This window comes from Pseudorasbora parva, chromosome 14 (genome assembly GCF_024679245.1).
Source record: "Pseudorasbora parva isolate DD20220531a chromosome 14, ASM2467924v1, whole genome shotgun sequence".
NCBI classification, from domain to species: domain Eukaryota; kingdom Metazoa; phylum Chordata; class Actinopteri; order Cypriniformes; family Gobionidae; genus Pseudorasbora; species Pseudorasbora parva.
Window position 1 is genome coordinate 28539760 of NC_090185.1, and position 23838 is coordinate 28563597.

The 23838-nt window shown below is 39.0% G+C and overlaps 1 protein-coding gene across 1 annotated transcript in view; it reads left to right on the forward strand.

Moving 5' to 3' along the window:
* The first annotated feature begins 1603 nt into the window (after positions 1–1603).
* crebbpa (CREB binding protein a) overlaps positions 1604–23838 on the forward strand; it is a 62938-nt gene continuing 40703 nt past the window's right edge. Inside the window, exons 1-2 of the mRNA XM_067416157.1 lie at positions 1604–2423; positions 21996–22633. Coding sequence (XP_067272258.1) covers positions 2345–2423; positions 21996–22633 — 717 coding nt within the window. The 5' untranslated portion in view covers positions 1604–2344. The remainder of the gene's footprint in view (positions 2424–21995; positions 22634–23838) is intronic.

Genomic DNA, 23838 nt, shown 5'->3' on the forward strand with positions numbered 1-23838 from the left:
TTTATTATTAAAAAAAAGTAACAAATCTAATTGATCAGGAGACATTAGTGCAATCAAATCTAAAGCATTGGTGCTCGAGTGTTAAGAAAAAAGTGCCCTTAAATAAGATTTTACGGGCTGTTTATTAATTATTTGTGGCTTTTTGTGGGAATATGTGTATACCAAAGAATTTTAAGAGCTGTGTGGGCAAGATGTGTTTTTTTTTCTTTCTTCCAAGCAGCACATGTTCTTCAATCATTTGTTTTTATGCACATGAGACACAGCAGGTATTGATTTATCAGCCATTATATTCAGGCAAAAAAAAGCATAATCTGTATACATTTGCACAGTGCACTCACTTTGTATGTACATATCATGTATTGTTTTATTTGATTTTTATTTCTCAAAATTGATGATACATGTGCATGTGCCAGATTTCGAGAGTAGAGAAACAATGAAAAGATATCAGAAATGGTGTGTGTCTGTTTAATATGTGGGCCAGCAAAAAAAAAAAAAAAAAAAACACATGTGAATATGCATCTGTAAAGCTTACATTTATACACCAGTGACGCCATATTGAATTTTACGTTCATTAAAATGAGGCTGTTGACAATGGTACAATCATTTATTTTTCAAAACTTTCAAAAAACTGCTTTATGGAATTTGGTCTATCCGCACAGCCTCATTTTCATTCATGTCAAAAGATAAATATGGTGCTATTTTGGTATTGACTGTTTTTATGTACTATTATATACTTTATATCTAACTTTAATTTTACTTCACTATTAATAACCATTAGTTATGAATATGTTTTAAATGGCCACTTTTGGTATAAGAAGTGGCATGTGTACTATTTGTGACCCTGGACCACAATTTGTGGCAATAGCCAACAATACATTGTATGGGTCAAAATTATTGATTTTTCTTTCATGGCAAAAATCATTAGAATATTAAGTAAATAAGATATTTTGTACATTTTTCCTCTGTAAATATAAAATTTGTATTATTATTAGAAATATGCATTGATAAGGTCTTTATTTGGACAACTTTGAAGGCGATTTTCTCCATATTTAGATTTTTTTTTCCACCCTCAGACTGCAGATTTTCAAATAGTGGCATCTCAGACAAAAATTGTCCTATCCTGACAAAACATACATCAATGGAAAATAAATTTCAGGTAGGCCTACACACATCTCTATTTAAAAAAGATTGTGACATGACTGGTTTTGAGGTCCACGGTCACATTTTTGTGATTCATAAGACATGTATATTTTAATATACATATGTATATTCATAACACAAATGTATATTTAAAAATAATATAAGTTGAATTTAAATGTGCGCAATTTGAGTTGTTTAGCAAACTATTAGAGCTCTAATACTGTCTAAATTTAACGCTATTAATTTGTTTCAATTTCTTGTCCTAAATACGACTTTTTCTACAAGATTATTGACGCAATTGACCAATATTGAGGCATAAATGCCAGTCCGGGACTCATTTGTGATCGTCTGCTGCCTCCAGCGGCCGCTTCGCGGGTTCACAACAGGTTTGACGTAGGGCGTGATTGCGCTCTCGCTTCCCCCTCCCCCTCGGCTCCGTCTATCTGGAAAAAGAAAAAAAAAAACTTTTTGTATCGAAGGAATCAACAGCCGCCATCTTGTCGCGGCTCGGAATCAGGATTTCGATAGAGCACTATTTTTTATTTTTGAACACGGAGCATCCAAACCGAGATTTGACGACACCGTTCAGCGGAAAATGGCACCTTTATATCGCCGCGAAGGAATTTTTGGCGAAAAATCCTGGATTTAATCGGCGCTCGTCGGCCACGAAACCCTCGTATATCTGATTTCCCCTTCAGAGCGGCGCTTGCGTCCGTATTTCGCTGCGAGCGGGTATTGTTTACCGGACGCTTTTGGAGGACAGACAGCGCCGAGGGGACTGTTTTGCAAAAAGATCTCATTTTTATGCAACCGTGCATTTTTACACGGAGCCAGAATGTTTTTGCACGGAAAAAATTGACGTCAGAAAATGGATCGCATTCCGTTGCAAAATTAACGACGCTCGCGCGCGAGGATTCCTGTGGATATTTTAATTGGGATTTTTACGTTGAATTCGCGGAAAGGAGGCGTTTTCTCTTGGTAATATAACGATGATAATGTGGGTGTTGGGTGTTGGATTATCATGGGGTGAATGGTGGTGGCGACGCGGGGCGCTGTTGCTGCTTTTTTGAGAGAATCCTCCGCCGAGCCGCTCCACACTCCCCACGTCTTTCAAAAGTAAGGTAACATCTGTTCTTCTGACGAAAGGATCCTTCACTTTGCATTTCCCCACACAACATTCGGCCAGAAGCAATCCTTAATCGCAATGGCTGAGAATGTGCTCGATGTTGGCCCTTCAAGCGCGAAGCGAGCGAAGCTGACAGCACCTGCTCCAGACGCACCAGGTAAAAGTCCAGCAGGCCTGATCCCAAACCTGCAAAACTCTCTCATGAACCACTATCACACACTTATTCATGCTCCATGTGTATCGAAGCTGTCAAACGAGCCCAGAAAGGGTTCAGTCAGCTTCACTGGTTACTTAAAGCGAAGTTTCATCTCCATGTTAAGTTTGTGCCATCATCGTTTGCTCAACAGATTAAGTTATGTTCTAGTAACATTTTTCTAACGTTCTTGTTATCTGAACGTTAAAACGTCCAGTTTATTAAATGTTTTATGAGCGTTTTACCTGGTTGTCATTAAATTTGATCATTTTACAAACGTGGAAACGTTACTTTTGTTTAGCTAGTAGTTAACGTTAAACGAACGTCAAACTGACACATTTCAGGAAAAAGTTACATAAACAAAGTTATTAAAGACCATATAACCCTAAACGAACATCCTATTAAGGTTTTAAAAGAGTGTGTTAGCTCGTAACATTGCCAGAACGTTTGCTTAATTTCGGAGAATGTTTCATGTTAGCTGGGAACCCTTCAAAACTAGTATGAAGTTTTCATGACGTAGTTTTCCATACAATCAAAGTGAATGTTGACTGTCATTTTGGGCTATGCGTTAGAAGGTTAATCGTTAGTGTCATTGATTCACCCTCAAGTTCCTAAGAGTTTTGGTTACCAAACAGTTGATGACTTCCATATTGTTTAAGTCAAGGAGACCCATCCACTGTTTGGTCACCCATCATCTTCAAACTATCTTCGTTTGAGTTCAGCAGAAGAAAGAAACTCATAGGTTTGGAAAATTCTCGCATGAGTAAATGAGAGAATTTTAATTTTTTTTACTGAACGTATCCTTTGATTTTTGAAATACTACATGAGGGTGAGTAAATGATGCAAAATTTCATTTTCACCAATGTAGTGCGTGCAGTCTAGTTACTAATAAAACTAGCATAGCAAGAATGGAGTTGCTCCACAAGTTTAGGGAATGAAGTATGGTTGACATGAGATTAAGGAATGGGTATCTTTCAAACTTGTATGCATATACACAAGAGAAAAGGACTGCCAAAATTATAGCTTTAGGGTTACAAGAGCTTGTCACCGGGTCAGTACTCTTAAAAGGACATCTTTTTACCTTTTTACTCCTATTAGTTCTTTAGAGTACAAATACATACCTGAAGGCACCACTGTGAACCTTTTTGGGGTAAGAAGTGTACAAAGATGTCTTCCAAAGGGTACTGCCCCAGTGACAAGCTGTTGTACCTTTACATTTTTGACACCTATGTTATCTGTGAAATGTCAAACTGATCATCTCAAGTTGCCCATCTAAAAGGCCCAGATGTCACTTTCATAACGTATTGCATCAGTCTGAAAATCATCACATCCATTCTCCGGGATTCTTTCAGATCTGCACATTAGAAAGAGTTACAGTTGAGAGTGAATGAAAAAAAGGGACAACTCCATGAGACTGTCCTGGGACAGTTTCTGAAAGTGAAAGTTTTTATAAGTGGCCACTATGATACAGTCATAAAGGTGCACCCAATTCATTTTTACTTCTTAGAAAGTTTACACATTGAAAAGCCCTATTCGGACCGGATTCGTTTTTACAAGGGTAGATGGAGTGATGTGATTTCACCACAAAGTGTCTGTAATATTAATGGTAAAGTCCCACGGGATAATACATCTTCGTAAAACTAGCAGAAGTGGTAGGGGTAACTCGACTTGCACACTGCCGTCACCATCGCGTCGTTATATGCGTATTGAGTTGTATTAACACATAATATATAACAGTTAGAGCCGGTCGAGCGATTTATCAATTAAATTTTGATTTGATTCTGTTGGTAATAGGCACTTATCTAAAGGTAAAATAAGTTTTGTGCCTGTGACAGCGTTTGACCTTTTTTAAATCTGAAGGGTAAGCAGAAAACTTGGTTTGTCACAGCCTTGTCCCACCGCCTAAAACGCAACTGAATGATTTTTCAAGCGCCTCCTATAATTGAAAAAAAAAACTACTTTTAAACAGGAAAAGACAGAATATTTACAGCGAGCCTATTCGCACAGGATTTTGTATTACCTGAGATAATTTTTCCAGACCTTTTAACAGAAGGTAAAAGCCGCAGTAATCTTTACTGACATTATCCCTAATGATTACTGAGATGGCACATTCAGACGGGACTGAAGTCACTGAAAAGCTCTGCTTATAATTAGGGGTGTAACGATACCCTCAATGCTGAACTCGTACAACATTATTGCCATAGTCCAAGACACATGGTAAAATGTTAATAAAATGTCCTGTAGATTAAAATGCTAAATTTGCTATTGCAATAATAAGGGGTGGAAACAAATAGGCGTGGACTTGGTGCTGGGAACCCAATGCACAGGACAATGCCGACACCAGAATAAAAATATTCATGATTATGAAACTGAAAATACAGAATTATTTTAGATAAATATGCTTGCATTCTGTCACTGACTAAATATATTTAAAATAATATAGGACATTTTTTTTACTGGTAACATAGGATATTTGGCATTATCAGGTCTCCCATTGCATTAGTATACATTATATTCAGCAATATAGTAGCTTATTGTAGTATCGCCACTAAAACTCTGTACACTTAAAGATTTTTCTCAGTAATTTTAATTTTAAATGAACTTATATATTAGTCACATTACAAAATATGGTTGCATTTTGTAATGCAAAATATTGTTACACCCCTACCTTACCTGTCTGAATAGGGCTTAAGTTGCATCTTTTATATTTAACAACTTTTTTCAAAAGTGACTAAAGGTAGGCGATACATTTTATCGGTTGAAGCATTCACTGGAATTGCGTTGTTGTTGTTGTAATAATTATTATTGTTATATGAAGTGGGTTGGCCTATGTTGAGATTGCATGGTCGACCTGTTGTTTTGTGTAATTGACTCGAGGTGCCAAACTAGCAAAAAGCCAAACTAGCACTCTTGCGAGAAAGCAAACTTCTCTAGCGGGGTTTCTGCAGGTCTTAAGAAGCTCTTAATTTGACCTACAATTTAAAGCCTTAAAATTGTCTTAAATTGGAACAGAAAGTCTTAAAGTCAATATCATGGCGTTGAAATAGGGCCCTATGATTTCCGGAAACGTACAGAATCACAGAATCCATTCATAAAAATGTAGTTTGCAGTATAATGCGGAAGGCCACAGACTTTGTCAACTTTTGGATGAATAAAGCAAAAGTAGTTTGGGTCAGTTCACTGAAAAGGAAAGTTAACCCCCAAATTAAAATTGTCATTATTTACTCACCCGCAAGTGAATAAATCGTTCACCCCAAAACACAGAATTCCATAATTATTATTTTATTCTACAACATTTTAATGAAATGATGTTAAATTTGTATGTTTTCACAATTTCAATTCAAATGTTTTTTGACTAATACAATTTAATTTTACTATTAAAACAGAGTAAAAGTTGTTTTCCAGTACAAATATCTAAACATCCTTAAATCAGGATACATTTACTTGACATGCAAAATGAAGAAATTAAGTCTTGTTTTCTGAGCAATTGAACAAAATTAAATGAGTTATGCTTAAAAGTATCTGTCAGTTGAAAATGACTTTTTTATTTGAATGAAGTAGATTTTTCTGAACCCATTAGCAGATATTCTTGTTTTAATCATAAAATCACTATCACAAGATAACACAATGTCTTATGCCGTTTGCTTCTCAAGTAAATGTATCATGATTTAAGACTGAAAACAACACTACTGAAAACGACCACCACTTGTTTTTATAGTGTGATCAGAACATTCAGTAAAAGTTATTTTAATATTGTAATGTTTGGGAGAAGAGCTCTGAACAGCTTTTTATTTGTTAAATTAATAAATAAAATGAAAATCTGTTGGAATTTATATTTTCAAACTTTTGAAGTGTTGCTAAGACAACTTGTTGTGTGACTTAAACATTTCCAGAGAACATATTGACGTGTTATATTCCCTTCAATTTATTCCTTACATTTTCTTTAATTGGTCTTAAAAAGCTCTTAAATTTACCTTCATAAAACTGTAGAAACCCTCTCTAGGTACTGCTGCTTTGTCGAATGGGATGAATCATGCTCAAGTTATGTTAAATTGGTAGCCATAATGGTTGAGTGTTGTGTGGTTTGATTAATTAACCTAAATGTGATGTGTTGTATTGCCCAGTTAGAACAGTATGTTCTCTCTCTTTCCCCATTACTTTGAACAGACTCATTTGAAGTGTCTTATGACGCATTACCTCATCTTGTAATCAACCACATAAACGGCTGTAGTGATCGTCGCAGTGTGCGTGCTACAGATTTGCATCATGGCTAGTGCTCGAATGTGTTAAGAGCTGTCGGTTTGCGCACACAGGCTGCATAAGTTCAATATCCCCTCGTTTGCACTAATCGGCATGTAATGGGTCTGGTTATCTGTCTGCAGGCAGCTGATGTATTTGTGTGTGAACTTGAGCTCTCGGTTTAACAACCGAAGAAGTCTTGTTTCACCTGTAGAGACTTGTTTCACTGGCTTCTGTTGGACCATCACACGCTTCAGCATCCATCTTGCCTATGTGCGTTCAGACTACACTACTTAATGATCCGATGATTTTGACGGATGTGTGTCATTTGTTTCAAGAAGTGTTTTTCCACCATCAGTCCAAACTGTTCTAGTTGCATTTCCAATTGAGCAGTGCTAACAGTGCCTGTTTACATGCACTAATGTTCATCAGTCCGAATGAATCCAATCCGATTTCTTATTATGAAAGTCACCGAAGCTACTTTTTGTTGCTACTTTTGCTTTGATGACAAATGTGCCAGAAGCAATTGTAATTTTTAAAGCAAATATTTAGTACATTTTCCTTCTCCTCCACTGACCAACCAGTTGATAAGACAAATAAATATATGCTTGTTCGTAGGAAGTGAAACGTATGTAAACAGAGATTTATTACCAAAAGGGTTCCGGTAATGCGTGTGACTGGCACTGATTGAGAAGATAGTCATGTTCAAGCATATACATGCTTAGGTTTTTTTCTCCTTGATCTTATTGTCTGGTCTACACAACCCAAAAAAAAGTGCTGTTTACATGTGTCTGTTTCAATCTGATTACTAAAAAATTATTTAATGCCCTGTTTACACCTTTAAGGTGTAATTAAGATCACAAGTAGATGAGGGAGATGCATTTATATTTACAACTGGTGTTTTAATCCGTCTCTTGTTCGCTTTCAACCACTTCTGCCCTGATTTCTTTGAGGGGAGGTTGTATGTAGGACTGAACTATATATCGTTATCTATATCTAGATATGAACTTTCAAGATATTACTATCGAAAAAAGCAGCGATATCGACGATATAGATTTCCCCTCTCCGCGCTCGCTCTGCATACAACTCTGGCAGTCACAACAAACATCAGTTTTACGAGTGTCCTTGAATACACCGCTAAAGCCATCGCACACACACTACCAGGGACGTGGGAACTATATTTTTGCATTTCCATGGTGACGCCTCATTGCTTGTCACGCAACAGCGCTGAAGGAATGATGATCTGCTTTAAGTCATTTTTCCTTTTTTATTCAGAATATTCACAAATGTGTTCGCTATGGCATGAAATATCTGATATTCCAATTGTCAAATACATGCAAGTGGAAGTATATTGTTGTTTAAACACCTTTATAACGATCGTGTTAGTTGAGCTGAATGCGCGATGGGCGCCGCCGTGTTAGTTTGTGCCGCAGATTCAGAGAATCGGACCTGTTGGATTTAAAACCTTTTTTTTACAACACGTGAATTCATCCACTTCTCCCGAAATACTTAAGAGTAAGTGGCTGGTGAACTGGGAATAGAATGGAGTAAACATTAAAGTCACTTACACAATGTGTATCTGATGAATAAAACGTGTCGAATTATAATGGAAAGGATTATTATTACCTCTTCCATAGACATCAGTGTGTATTTTACAAACTCTTAATGTATTATTTTTTTAGTACTTATGTGAATTTATATTGTTGAAACCTAAAATAAACAGTATGTGGTTGAAAACACCGAAACGTTGTGATATATGACAGCTCTGAACGCGCCTCTCTATGGCTAAATTCAACATTTGAATTTAGCAGTTGATCATGTGATGCACTTGATCATTCGCTCCAGGGACCAGCCTAGACTGATTACACCTGTGTGATCGTACGTGCGAAAGGATTAAAAACTATACATTTTCTGACACAAATCTTTGATATGTAGGCTTAAATCTTTTTATTTTTCTGAGAAATGCTTGGTTTTCACCAAACATGTATTCAGATTGTATCGATATCGAGATATCTGGCATGAAAATTGAGATCCGTATCGTTCAGCCCCAGTTCTATGGGCGGGTAAAAATGTAAGCGCTTTTTTAGATATTTTGACTTAAAGGGTTAGTTCACCCCCAAATGAAAATTCAGTCATTAATTACATACCCTCATGCTGTTTGACACCCGTAAGACAGTTCATCTTCAGAACACAAATAAAAGATATTTTTGTTGAAATCCGATGGCTCAGAAAGGCCTTCATTGACACCAATGTCATTTCCTCTCTCTAGACCCATAAAAGGCACTAAAGATGTCAGTCCATCTCACTACAGTGGCTCTACAATCATTTTATGAAGCGATGAGAATAGTTTTTATGCAAAGAAACCCCACAAAAAATCAAAATAACAACTTGTATAGTGATGGCTGATTACAAAACACTTCTTCCTGAAGCCTGTGAGCTTAAAGGGTTAGTTCACCCAAAAATGAAATTGATGTCATTAATGACTCACCCTAATGTCGTTCCACACCCGTAAGACCTGGGTTCATCTTCAGAACACAGTTTAAGATATTTTATATTTAGTCCGAGAGTTTATCCAAGTGTATGCACACTTTACTGTCTATAAAGTTTCAAACGGTCATGAATCAGCGCATTGATTCATGATTCGGATCGCCAATGTCACGTGATTTCAGCAGTTGGACACGCGATACAAATCATGAATCAATAAGCTGATTCATGACCGTTTGAATCTTTATTTGAGTTTTGAAAACAAACGCGGAAGAGAAGACAATGCTGAATAAAGTCGTTTGTTATTTTTGGACCAAAATGTATTTTCGATGCTTCAAGAGATTCTAATTAACTAACTGATGTCCCATATGGACTACTTTGATGATGTTTTTATTCCCTTTCTGGACATGGACAGTATAGTGTGCATACACTTAGATACACTCTCGGACTAAATATAAAATATCTTAAACTGTGTTCTGAAGATGAACGGAGGTCTTACAGGTGTGGAACAACATTAGGGTGAGTCTAATGGGTGAGTTAGGGTGATAAATGTCATTTTTTGGTGAACTAACCCTTTAATGAATCAGCGTATCGATTTATTATTCGGATCGTGTGCCAAACTGCTGAAATCACGTGACTTTGGCGATCCGAGCCGCTGATTCATAAAGCTCTGAAGCTTTACTAGAGGGTGTTTTGAAATCAGCCATCACTATATAAGTCGTTATTTCGTGTTTTTTTTTTTTCTTTGCTCACAAAAACTATTCTCGTCGCTTCATAAAATGATCGTAGAACCACTGTAGTGAGATGGGCTTTTTACTGACATCTTTAGTGCCTTTATGGGTCTTGAGAGAGGAAATGACATTGTGGCCAATGGAGGCCTTTCTGAGTCATCGGATTTCACCAAAAATATGTTCATTTGTGTTCCGAAGATGAACGGAGGTCTTACGGGTGTCGAACGACATGAGGGTAAGTAATTAATGACAGAATTTTTTGGGGGGTGAACTAACCCTTTAATGGGTGAAATAAGGCTGCATTTGCACTTGGCATGAACATGCGACCTGTATCTTGATGTTGTCCATACACATTGAAAAGACAAGTGTAAACATGCTTCTGATGGGAATGTTATCCGATCAGTGCGTCCTGGTCCAGAGGTAGTCGGGGACGCATTGTGATCAGTTTTCAGTGTTATATAAACGTAATCCAGCCATCGTATTTACATTCAATGGGCAACGTCTGACTGTTAGAAAATATTGGACGGATATTGTGACAAGACAACTTCTAAACGTCAATCTTTAAACATTTATTAGAATCGTCATTTTTCATTTTAATTAAAATGAAAATTTATCCGAACGAGGTGATCGTAATGCGCTATTGTCATGTTTACCTGCCCTAAATTCAACACAAAGCGTTTTCTACACACACACACACACACACACACACAGTATGAGTTGCAGTAAGACACATTTTTCCGTACCCTTTTAATTGACAGAATGCCATTGGCCCTGATTATCAGCTGTTTTTAAACTATCGTCCGATGGCCGAAAGTGAAAAGAATAGTTTTTCAGCCGATACATCGGTGCATCTCTAGTCATTTCACTTTGGAACTTTTTTCAAATCCAAGTCAGTACACCCAGTTAAAAAAAATTGTAATACACCCTTGTGCTTTTAGGCTAGTTTACAGTCAGGTGCACTAAAAGACTATGCTAACAGTTACTGCTAAAGCACAACATGCTGTCAACCGATACAATTAATAGAGATTTTACTTCTCTAAACTCGTCTATTTTAAAATAATAAATCTAAAGCTAAAAAATAAGAATTAGCAAAGCACCACAATTAAAATTCTTGGCAGAAACCACAAATTCTGAACACTGGGCTGAATATGCCTATTGAAAATAATAATAATAATAATAATACATTTTATTTATTTAAAATTAGCTGTTCTTTAGAATGACTACTGATTCTGTTACAGCTACATTTGCTAAAGAGAGTAAATTCAGTGATTTTAAAATGTCATGTTGACTTTAAACAAACTTGCTTTACATTTAAATATGCTAATTTTGGCAAACTTTATATTTCTGTCAAAACTACAAAATGTTCAGATTAGGGATGCACCGAATCCAGATTTTTGAGGTTCGGCCAAATACCGAATCCACTGGTTAAGATTCTGCCGAATCCGAATACTGAATCCAACTCCCATCCTTAGTCCATTATCACAGTAAACACATTAATGACATAAACAACGTCCACAAGAGTGTATTTTTAATTTAATTTTAATTTAAAAAAAGGCAACATTATGCCAGGATGACTGTGCCGTATTGCTGTCTGTAGATTTCTTCATGCACAAAAAAACCACATCACCACTTCTTTTACGTCCTTACGTAATGACGTCATTTCTATCATACCGGCGGATGAAAATACATTCAAACACATTCATGTAAAGTATCTCTAATTAAAACTTAGTATAGTAATAATTATTATTGTAATCATCGTCATCTTGGATACGTTTTTTAATTCTTGTTTTGCAAAAGCACTCAATACAGCCACTGTTCGGTTCAAGACGACGCTATCACGCATTCAGTATCTCAGCTCACTGGTTCTCACAGCAAAACATGTCTCAGTTCAGTGAACTGTTGGAGTTACAACATTTACTTCAAGATATTAGTTTATTTCTAGTCTGAGGGACTGTCACTCATGTCAGAAAGTGAGTCACTATAGTAACTTGTGGGATCAGCGCTGATTTGAGACGCGAACAGTTTAGAACGATTCAGTCCGATTTGGTGAACTGGTTCGACTGGATCACTAAAAAGATCCGGTTAAAAAGAACGATTCGTTCGCGAACCGGACATCCAGCGGCTATTGTTTAGGGTTCTTGCCACCACGAGACAAATCGGCATTGCAAATTGAACATATAGCTCGACTTGAATTGCCTTCTTGTGACTGAAAGTACTGCCAAACAACACATTTTCTGTTCACGAGTTCCATGTTCACTTTCTCACAGCCTACTGCATTCGAACGGTCCACCTAGTAAACACGTTGCCATAATCAACCGCGGCATCATCGACCAGTATCGTGTTAGTGCAAGCGGGTTCGGTTCAGTGGAAAAAAACTCTAAGGTTCGGCAGAAACCGAACCCAGTCTAAAAGCCCAATATTCGGCCGAATCCGAACCCCGAATCCTGGATTCGGTGCATCCCTGGTTCAGATTGAGTTAAGTATCTAAATCAAGTAGACTAAAGAGATGAATGCCAAATTCTTGCAAGTTAGTGAAAAGCATTTTTTCAAACCAAAGCAGGGATTTAGACAGAATGCAGTGTTCGTGAACTAGGATGAAAGGAGGAAACATGACACTTTACAAGATGTGTTTCAGCACCAATAAAAACATTTAGTGGTAAGCCATGTGACCAAACCAGCCCTGTGTTAACCTTCCACCGCGGAGCCAAGCGTCTTCTCGCGTCTCTCCTTCAACTCCACTGTTGTCTATCAGCAGCAGGTCTGGTCTAAACAGCCTCGTGAAACCTGAACCCGTCTGCTCAGATCCGGCACGTGCTTGGAGTCTCTTGTGCTCAACAGGAATGCACAGATATGATTTTTTTTGGTGCCAATGCCTATTTTTAACAAACAATTATTGGCCGATACCAACATTTGTCACTTCCATTCTTATTTGAAATTTTGTCATTAAAATAGTGTTTTGATCATGTTTTAAATTAGCAAAGTTGAAAAAACTAAAAACATTACGTTAAAAGGGGGGGGTGAAACACTGCGTTTCAGTCAATCTCATGTCAATCTTGAGTACCTATAGAGTAGTATTGCATCCTTCATCTCTCCGAAAAGTCTTTAGTTTTATTATATTTATAAAAGAAAGATAGGCTGTACAGAGTCTTTCCGAAAAAAAACGAGCGCCTGGAGGCGTATCGTGTGAGCGGAGCTAAAGAATGACGAATGTGCACAGCTATTGAATGAGAGCGTCTGAAACCTGTGACATCCTCAAGCGTGGAAAAGAAAACATTACCCTAAATAAACCATGGCTATCAATCAGATTCAGCTAATAGATATATGATCCAGAATCAGATCCGGAGGCTGAAATAAATTGAACAGGACGTCCGTCTCTGTGGTATGGACTGTATTTAGTGGCCTGTCAACATTTGTGTGGGTTTAAGGCGGGCGTACACTGTGCGAATTCGGACACTCGGAAGGTCGTGAGATATTGCAGACGCTACGAGTCATTTAATTTGATCATCGCATCAAATCAGCTGGTACACGGCACGACTGTTTGCACCGCGAGCCGGCCGCGATCACACCAGTTTTCATGTAACACAGACACCGGAGCTTTCAATGTTGCTGCTATGGCTTTAGATACAAAAAAATAAAGAAAAAAGGTGTGAAAATGATTTGTTGAAAAGCAGAGAACAGCCATTCCTTTTAACCGAAACAACCAGAGGGAGAGAGAAGAGTGCACGTGAGAGAGAGAAAGTGTGTGTGTGTGTGTGTGTGTGTGTGTGTGTGTGTGTGTGTGTGTGTGTGTGTGTGTGTGTGTGTGTGTGTGTGTGTGTGTGTGTGTGTGTGAACGCAGTATGTGGCAGCCACTGAGCTAGTCATATAGATTGAGCGTATGTGACGTGCTTGTGCATGATTTGGCAATAGGGGACAGCTGGTAAAAATCGGGCCGACTCCCCGAACTTTTTAAACATGTTTAAAAATTATTGTAAGGTCGGGAGGTGCTCTTAACGTGCTCGGCTCGTCTCGTATTTCCTCTCACATGGTGCGAGCCGCGACCATACGAGCATCCACGATGTCCACGCGATTTCTCCCGAGAAAAAAAAATCGTCTGCGAGTTCGTACGACAGCAAAAATCGCACCGTGTACGCCCGCCTTTACTCGTGATTTATGAGGACATGATTTGGTCCAGACCAAACATCTTTATGTGGGTCTGGCTTGTCAGGCTAACACTATGCATTTTTTTTTTACCGCTAGGGGTCTCTAACCTCTTTACAACAATATGAAAAGTGTAGATCGATGTCACAGTGTATGAGCGTGGAATCATGAAACTTGTCGTCATACAGATTGATCTAATAGTGTTTATGTGGAAATAATGTTTCTGGATGAGTGAATGCATTCATGTTTTTAACATAACTGTAGAATGAAGCAGGGGGTGATTATTAATAAGAGAGAGATATCAGCGAGTATTGCAAGTACTCAACAAGAACAAAATATATAACTCTAGTGGGTTTTGGATATTTTATTTAATCTTTAAAGGCAGAATATTTAAGATGTTTGGATTAAAATATCCCAAAACCACTAAAGCAATGTTATACATTTTGCTGACGTATGTACTTACTAGGGATGCTCATTTCGGTAAATTTTCTGAATGACAACCGATGCTCATTATAACTAGGACACAAACCGGGTCTGTGCATCGTCTGTCTGTGACATCATACCCGCATTATCCTCGAGTTTTATTTGTAGTACCCATGAAAACACCAAAGATGCTTTAATATAGGGCTGTGCGCTATTGGAGAAAAATGCGATATGCGATATCTTGTTAAATAATGCGATATATGCATTACGATATTGCAATTACTGTGTAAAATCTATTTCAATTATATTAAAACAAATATTTAAAAACTCACTAATATGCTCACTGCACTGTGCAACAAGTGTCAAGTAGTACAAAGTAGGGGTGTCAACAATAATCGATTCGGCGATGCATCGCGATGCGGGGCATGAACGATTCAGCATCGATGCGGCAAAGTGCCATAATCGATTATGTCACTGTTTATTTTCTGGCGGACGATAAAGTTGTGAAGTTTCAAATACTTCCGGTTCCGGGAGAATAACAACGACAACAAGGAAGATGGCTGAGGCGGAGGGAGATGACCGCGATTGACGGGTAATTAAAAACGACCCGAGGTGTGTAGGATTGTACGTATATATTTTTTGCACAATAATAAATTAATCTATAATGACGAAATACGGCACAATTCACCTTTATTCCACAAGGTGGCAATGTCTGATACCCAATGATGAAGTGACGTTTCACTCCTAGTTACCTCTGACAGAAAACGAAACAATAATTATAATCTGCAAAACTTGAAATGGGTTAGTGATTTACTTCAGAGAGCAAGTACTAAACACAATCATATGTTAGTGTCACTGTCTCTTGATGATGGATGTGGTCAAGAAGCTGTCAGTGATCAAAATATTGATTTTGAAGACATTGAAAATGAGTTTGGAGAATATGCTGGAGATGGCAAATATGAGGCAGATGCTGAATATACTGGTAAACGAGCTCTGACGAGGTCATATGATGATGGTATTAAACATCTGCTCAAACTGAATCCTTCCAAGCTCCAAAAGGTAACGAAATAGGTTTTATTTTATTCTTCTGTAGCTGTTACTCTAAAATCAGGAGTTTTATATATTATCACGACAGGTAGAGGTCTATCCATGTTAAATATAGATCTGGGTCGCTAACGACCTGAATATGTAAGAATGTTTGGTGAAACAGTCATGCATTTAAGGGTTAATTGCATTTTATTTAATTACATTTTATTTTATTTAATAACTTTTATGTCAAAGATACAGGAGACACATAGCAGCCAATACAATCTGTTGTTTAATATCTGCTTGTATTGCCTCGTGACTGATGAAAAATTTGCTTTGTGTGCAGTAGAATTTTGATGCATCACAATGCATCGTAGAATCGAATTGAATCGAATCGTTACCTGGTGAATCGTAATCGAATTGAATCGAATCGTTACCTGGTGAATCGTAATCGAATTGAATCGTGAAGGCAGTGCCAATGCACACCCCTAGTACAAAGTGTCAAAATAGTCAAGTACTTTTATTACACCTTTAATAACTTTGACCACAATCAAATAATGTATCTAATATTATAAAACAACATGAGCATGCATGGCCGGAAAAGCGGAAGCGCGGGTCTACAGTATATTAATAGCGTCAAAAAAAAAACAGATACGCCTTTTGTTTTGAATAAGCGACTTCTAGCGGCAGAATTTTTTTTACAGATTGTGGCTTTAAGTTTGGGCTTTTGGGAAAAGCACTAAAATCGCACAGCCTTGTTTTCTTGCTTTCATTGCTGAAAGATTGCTGTCATTGTAATGTCCGCAATGACTTTGCATATGTAATGTCTTTTTGAGGCCTTGTCCACACTAATAATAATTCGCTTGAAAATGCATATTTTTCTCTCCGTTTTGGCCACTGCTTTTTTGTCCTGTGAAAACTGATTATTTTTTAAATCGCTTTCCCAAGTGGATAGATTTGAAAACGCTGTTTTTGTGTTGTAGAGTGGACTGTGAACACCAACGTATTTGAAAACGATGACGCGTGTGTAGTCATGTAACGCATATTAAACCAAAGCATGTTTAAACTGGTATTGTCCTATTCGCTTTATACGACGCTAGTGCATCCTCCAGCTCCGGCCAGCCTTCCTTATCTCTCCCACCTGCCATTTCTATACGTGGCGTTACCTGCAGCACTCCACTTTTACTGTCTTTTACTTATTTTACTGTATGTCCACACACACCTCTTATTTCACTTGAAAAGGACACCCACTCTCTGAGGTAACATACAGGCACGAGGCTACATTGCGCATGCGTCGAACCGAGAAACGCACAAGCTCCGAACCGAGACGGGCGAACTGAACAGTTTGTTTTTTTCCCATGTACCGTGCCACCCCTATTAGCAATATTGTAAGTAGAATCCATGACACATTTCTTTTTTCAGGATTATTTAATTTGACAGTTGGATAGCCAAGCTGAAAGTCTCCGTTCATGTGTATCCATTGCCATCCTCCCCATCTGAGTGAAATCCCAGCCAGGCGCACCTGTCCCACCCAGCTCAGACGGGCCGCTATCTTTTAGACCCTGTGAACGACAGCTGTGGTCTACTGCCGCGCTGAGACACTATTTATAGCCCACCGCCGGAGCCACTATAACGGGCTTCAGTGCGAGGATGGAGGGAGAATTCTGGATCCCCGTTGGGACTCTAGACTCTAGAAGGTGCTTCCGAACACAAACGTTGCTTTGCATTTTGGCACGGCTTCAAGGTTGTAGGGGGCGGGACGTTGGCACTACACAGCTCAGTGTGTAAGCGAGCACGTGCACGAGTCTGGCTCTGTGATGTGGGTCATTAAGCAGCGAACTGCCCCGTCAGGGAGCAAAAGAAAAGGGATGATCCCTACTCCTGCCTCCCTCGTGTGCAGCACCTGCTGTGTCTGGCAGCGTGCACGTCTGTGTTTACTCCTGGACCGGTGCGACCTCAGTGCTACCCATGCTGCATCTCAATCAGAGCCGTGGATAGGCTGCTTAATGCTGCTCTGGGAAAAAAACACTCAACCTTAGGCTCTTATCAGAATGGGGAACTGGTGTATGGCATATTGTGTAATATGTACGTTGTTCTTCCCACTATTTTATATCAAAAAACACATTAAACGATATGCCACAGGAAAGATTACAAAAGTTGTACACTACATTGTCAATCGACATCACTAGAGTGCACCACTCTATCCAGTATGTGCTATATACTGCTAATGATTTTATAAACTTAAATTTATGAAACAGTCTGCGGTAACAAATGTGAATGTCAGTTAGCTTCATTGTCGCTTGTCCTCGCTTGTGGTGCACTATGCAGTATGCATTTTATAAAAAAGCATGTGAACCATTCCTTCAACAATAAAGTTTTTATGTATTAGTACACCGCATTGTCATTTGACATCACTAGTGTTCTGCATTGTACTGTAAGTGGACTCAATCTCATTGGAATAAATGGAGGGAATCATTATGAAATCCATTATTTTATAGCCCTTGCACCTGAATCAGTGGTGGCATCATCTCTTAGCATCCCTCCTGTTGTGTTGGTGGCATTTACTCTAAACATCCTAACAGCTGTTGTTAGTCTCTCACAGTCACAGAGGTGATGGAGAATGTCTCCTTCCTCCCAGCTGTTCTGCTATAGCATACGCACTCCCATGTGTATATAAAGTGTCAGTTGTTCATTAGCAGATTTTAGTAGATGAGGTGGATTTATTAGGGCTATTAGCAGACTCCGTTGCAGATCGAGCCTCATGCAGGCATATTGATTTAGGCTGCTACTATCTCTGCTGTTTTCCCTCACAACATGGAGCTGCTAAAACTATTTTCATGGTGTCAAAACCACAGCTTAAATTAGACCGTTTAATATGAAATTTAATTGACCTTAGAGTAGACAGTATCTTTATTTTGCAAGAATGCAGGTGAAATTTGTGGTTTTTGTGGCCTGTCACGCTAACAAATTTTGCTGGACGATAAATTGGCCAAGAAATGATTGATGAGGTGCATATTAGGGGTGGTTCGGTTCTGTACCTTTCTTGTTTTTTTGTTTGTTTGTTTTTTTAACTGTTAACACTCCAGAAATTTACTTCAGCATATGATATATAACTTAATTATCAACAATTTGGGATTCAGCATTAAAAAAAAAGTTATATCTTGTAATCATGCACAAACAACTTGACTTGACCATCTCTGAGGAACGCTAAGTGAGATTTTGAGACGTAGAGAGAGTAGACATTGATGACATGCTTTTCATTTATTTGGCAAAAAAAGGAGAATGTGTATTGCTATCTACAGGAACTTATGTGCCTTTATTAGCACACAAAGATTGAACTAAAGAATTAACTTGCATTTATCAAACTGCCAACTTCAGTGTAGCTTTAAGTCTCGTTTATACTCGGCACGAGCGCGAGGGTGCGCGCTGCAAAAAGGATGTCAACGAGACCCCATTTTGCTTGGCGCTGTGCACGTCAAATTTTGTAACTTTGCGTGCGGCTCCGCAACCGAAGAAGCACAAGTTCCAGGAGAAGCTGGCCGAGCATATGACGTCTCATCACACCGGCACCCGGTCTGGGCGTTTAGTATGAATAAACACATCAAACGAGGCGCGTGTGCAGTCAGTGAGAGAGATGAGGAAAACAAACAAGCAGTCAAATGGAAATTATCGTGGCCAGAAAAATTATCAAGCTCATTTTTTTCACTGTGCGATTAATTGATTTATTGACTATCGCGACATGCCTAGTTATGATTACATTTTAGAAATTTAGAATCCATTTTTGCTATGGAAGAAGCGGTCGGCACATGGTCCAAAAGGACATTGTCCCTAGTCTCTTAATGAGTCATGAGTGTGTTTTGGGCATAACGTGCATTAAACTAATCAGAGTCTCATTCAATTGTGCTCGCACCATGGCGGATTCGCTGTTTACATGACGGGAGCAATTTGCGAGCAGATAGAATGAACGCTTCTCCAGAGAGTAATCCTTTTATGTTTAATATTTGTGCGCATCGCTGTGTGTGTTATAAGCAGTGTACGCGTGTTGTTCACCCGCCTATAGGCGCATTTTACTAACGCGCTCTTTAAATAACACAAAATATACTGCGCTATTGACTTAAAACCAGGTTTTTGTTGGTCAATGGCATAGTCGATTTCAGTTGCCTCAAAATAGCAACGTGCCAACAATGCGCCTGAACACCAAGTTTTCAGACCATGGGCAAACAGGTGGGAGTTCATTAGCTATTTTAACAACATGGTGCTGGACATGAAACTGATAACTGCGTCATGCTGAAACTAGCAAAAAACACTTGTTGTGCCTGCCGTCACATTGCCGGGTGTATTATAGAGCCCAATGAGCAATAGCGTGTCAACGTGTTCTGTGATTTATTATTATAGATGTTTGATATCAGTTTCTTAATTTTTGACTTCAGATAGAGCAGCGTTTCCTCCTGATCACAGAGCTGCTCTTCACTAGGGCTGGACAATAATTCAATATCAATATATATCGCGATATAATTTTTTTCAATAACGGTGATATGATTTTTAAACACATTTCCGATATTTCGATAAATATATTACAGCATTCCTCACTGACTGACGTTCAGGGCGCAGCCGTCAGAAAGAGCAGAACATGATTGGCTACTTGCGCGATGACGTACACCACAGAAACGCAGTCAGTGCTCAGCAGTAGTAGGCTGATAGATCCAACGCGGCAAGTTTTAGCTACAAAAAGAGTTTCCCTGACCGCAACACAAATGTGACTGAACGCACTTCCACAAGTAAGGAGAAAGAAATAGTTGATAAGAGAAGAAAGACTAACGTTAATTCAGTGGGGTGGAAGTGGTTCGGCGTGTCCCCCGCACTTTTACTGGGTCTCCCCGGTCCTAGTCGACCCGCTCCGAGCGGGATTCCAAACGGCGTTACCTGGAGCGAGGGCGGGCAAGTTAACAGGGACGCTAAAGACCGCTTTCTCTAACCTCGGTTGATTGCGCGCTTCTTGAGGTCACGGGCAAGTGTATACATAGAAACCAATGTGAATACATCAAGATTTAATTTCAGAGACCAAAAATAATCTATGCATGACCTGTCATTATATTCGTATCTAAATATGAGGAGGACGCTCTCTCACAGAAAGTCCAAAAGCGGATTCGCAGAACTAACGTTACTGTCGCGCTGGAGCTGCAGCTGAAGGACGTTACATATACATACAAATCGTTATGAGCTGAAAGGTGACGATCGACAGTCAGACGATTGCGACAATATATGAAAGCAATGAAGGAGCATCATGAGCAACAAAACTGTTTTCAACACTGATAATAATCATAAATGTTTGTTTAGCATCAAATCCTAATATGAGAATGATGAGTAACACTGAAGACTGGAGTAATGATGATAAATTCAGCTTTGATCACAGAAATAAAGGACACTTTACTATATATTCACGTAGTGAACAGATGATGTAGATCAGAATAATATTTCACTGTATTACGTTGTTTACTGCATTTTTAATTAAATAAATGCAGCATTAAATATATGCTATAATTTTGCATAAATGAAAAAGAGCGCTATGAAATTTAAAACTTAAAAGAAAATGCTCAATAAACTGCGTCTGCGGCATAGGAGCGCTGTACGCTGTGAAGCAGATCCACCATCTGAAGCAGATCCCTCTGCTAGAATATTCTGAGTCAGGCTGAATCCTGCCTGAAGCACTTTTGTTTAATCTATATTAAGAATAATATAATCAGCCTATGTTATAGTTTAAACTTAAAGATATTAATATTAATAAAGTGAGAGTCTTATGTTTATTTGATGTTGATTTCACATTTCTTTTTCATATAAAGGCTAAATACAAATAAAAGGTGAACATTAATTTATTTGTACTGGTTTTATTTCTAAAATATTATATTTTATAGGAGGACTATTCATAGACTTGGCCAATACATTTTTCAGAAGTTTGTAGGTACAGACATCCTATGTGGCAGTTCTTAGTAGTTTTTTCTAAAGCTTTTATATAGTTCATATCGATATCGGAATTATATCGTATCGACCAAAATTAAGAAAAATATCGTGATATGAATTTTGGCCATATCGTCCAGCCCTACTCTTCACTGACACGCTCTGTGATTATATGCATTTCATTAAAATCACAGCCTTTACACTTTCATAATCGCACATAAGCCAAATCATAACTGCGGTTCGATTTCAATTAATCATGCATTCCTAGTTTTCTCCATGTTGTTTGTGGTGTCATTGCCATAGAAAATCAACATGGCTATCCCGGAGAATGAAAGAGTGCCACAGTATGCACAATTCTGTCCCGAACAGTTGCAATACACAGTTCGGACAGTCAATCAGTTAGATCAGATTCCTGTTGATTACACAAATATTCAGATTTGGACTGACAGTGTAGTGAGAAACTCCGTGTCAAGGACGTCAAGAAGCGAATAAATAACTGAGCACAGAATTAAATTTCTCTCTCTTGTTCTTTCCTCAGAGTTGGGTTCACTTTCCTGGGATGACCTGGAGAACGATCTTCCAGATGAGCTGATTCCTAATGGAGACCTGGGGCTGATGTCCATGCCCTCTAACGGTGGGGCTGCTGGTACAGGCGGTCATGGCCCCATGGTCCCCGATGCTGCTGCCAAGCACAAGCAGCTCTCCGAGCTCCTACGGCCGGGAAGCAGCGCTGGGATGAACTCGGCCAGTCCACAGCCCGGCGGCATGGGACCTCAGCTGGGTGGGCTTGGAAAGAGTCCCCTGGGCCAGGGCTCCCCTTCTCACCCGTCTCAAACACAGAAACCAGGTGGTAACCCAGGGACACAGGGCAATAACGCTGGCTCAGCTGGCATGGGACTCGGCACGGGATTTAACCAGGCCATGCTGAACAGCGGCATGATGGGACAGAATGCGGGTGCTCAGCCGGGTCAGGTGATCAATGGAACCCCTGGGACTGTAGGCCGCGGCCGAGGTGCGCCGGGGATGCAGTACCAGAGCGCCGCCATGCAGGTGGCATCTTCTGCAGGGGCAGGAGGAGCAGCGGGGGTGGCAACACCAGGAGGAGCGGCGAGTGTCCTGGCTGAGGCGCTCACACAAGGGGCACAGCAGATGGGCATCAACAGCCAGCAAGCCAAGGTGAGATGACCAATTTCTTTTGCTGTGGTTTCATGTTCGCTCGTTCATAGCCGTGTTAAGATTAAGATTTTTTTTTTTTTTTTTACTTCGCATGTATTTTCTCATTAACCAGGTTTCCATTCAGTTATTTTTATACAAATTTTGGGATTTTGGGAACTGAGCTGATTAGCAAGAATGTAATAAAAAAAAAGTGCAAACAAAAAATTGGAGGTAGATAAAACATGCTCGAGAAGAAGACATGCACAATCAGGGCTCGACATTAACGCTTGTCTGGGACAAGTGGATTTTTTGAAGGGACAAGTGAAAGAGAATTTTACTTGCCCGACAGACAAGAGCCTGATTAAAACAGCAATAACAAAAAATAACTAGCGAATCACCAAAATGCAAGAATGATTGTGCATTAATTAAGTGTAAGTGGTGATAGATAGTGGAAAAAAATATATAATAACCTGATGATAACAAGGTGGCCTTGTTGACGCTTGTGCAGCCTTTCGAGGAGAAATCACAACACTTGAGCGTTTAAGCTGTTTCCTGAATACCATCAAGACTGAAAATGACACTGATTTCATATGACAGTTAACAATGAACTAACTTTCACTTACATTAACATTCACTTAAAGTCACTTACATTTTAGATGCAATATTGAGCGTTTTTGTTCCATTGCAGCAGCGAAAATCGTTCACAGCAGAACCGTAACGCACCTCACAGCAACAAGTGTGTTACTGAACGATTCAACGTTTGAATGAATCGTTTGAATAAACGACTCAATGACTCACTCATTAAGACAGTCACCTGCTGCCGCCTACTGGAGGTTTAGTTTCATGTTTAAACTTACTTTCCAACATTTCTTTATGTCTGTTCAAAACTACAAATATAAACACATTTAATACATTATATACGCACGAGTTTAATTTTGAGCCGACTTCTGACAGAAGACCTAGACGATGGGTGTATCTTGTAGTAAAATCAGTACGTTGTCGATTTGAGGGAAGTATAATATAAATTTAATATAAAACCTTGAAATGGCGCTCTGTGGCGCGGCAGGATTTTGAACAAATTCCTGAGTCGCCGCGGACAGGCGCCGAATGCCGCCGCCGTTGCGCATACACTCATTGAAAATAATGTTCGAATTTTAAAGTCGTGTCCGGTGCAAAGCTCAGCGCCTTTAAAGGGGTCACACACCGGACGTGAAGCTTAGTCCAGT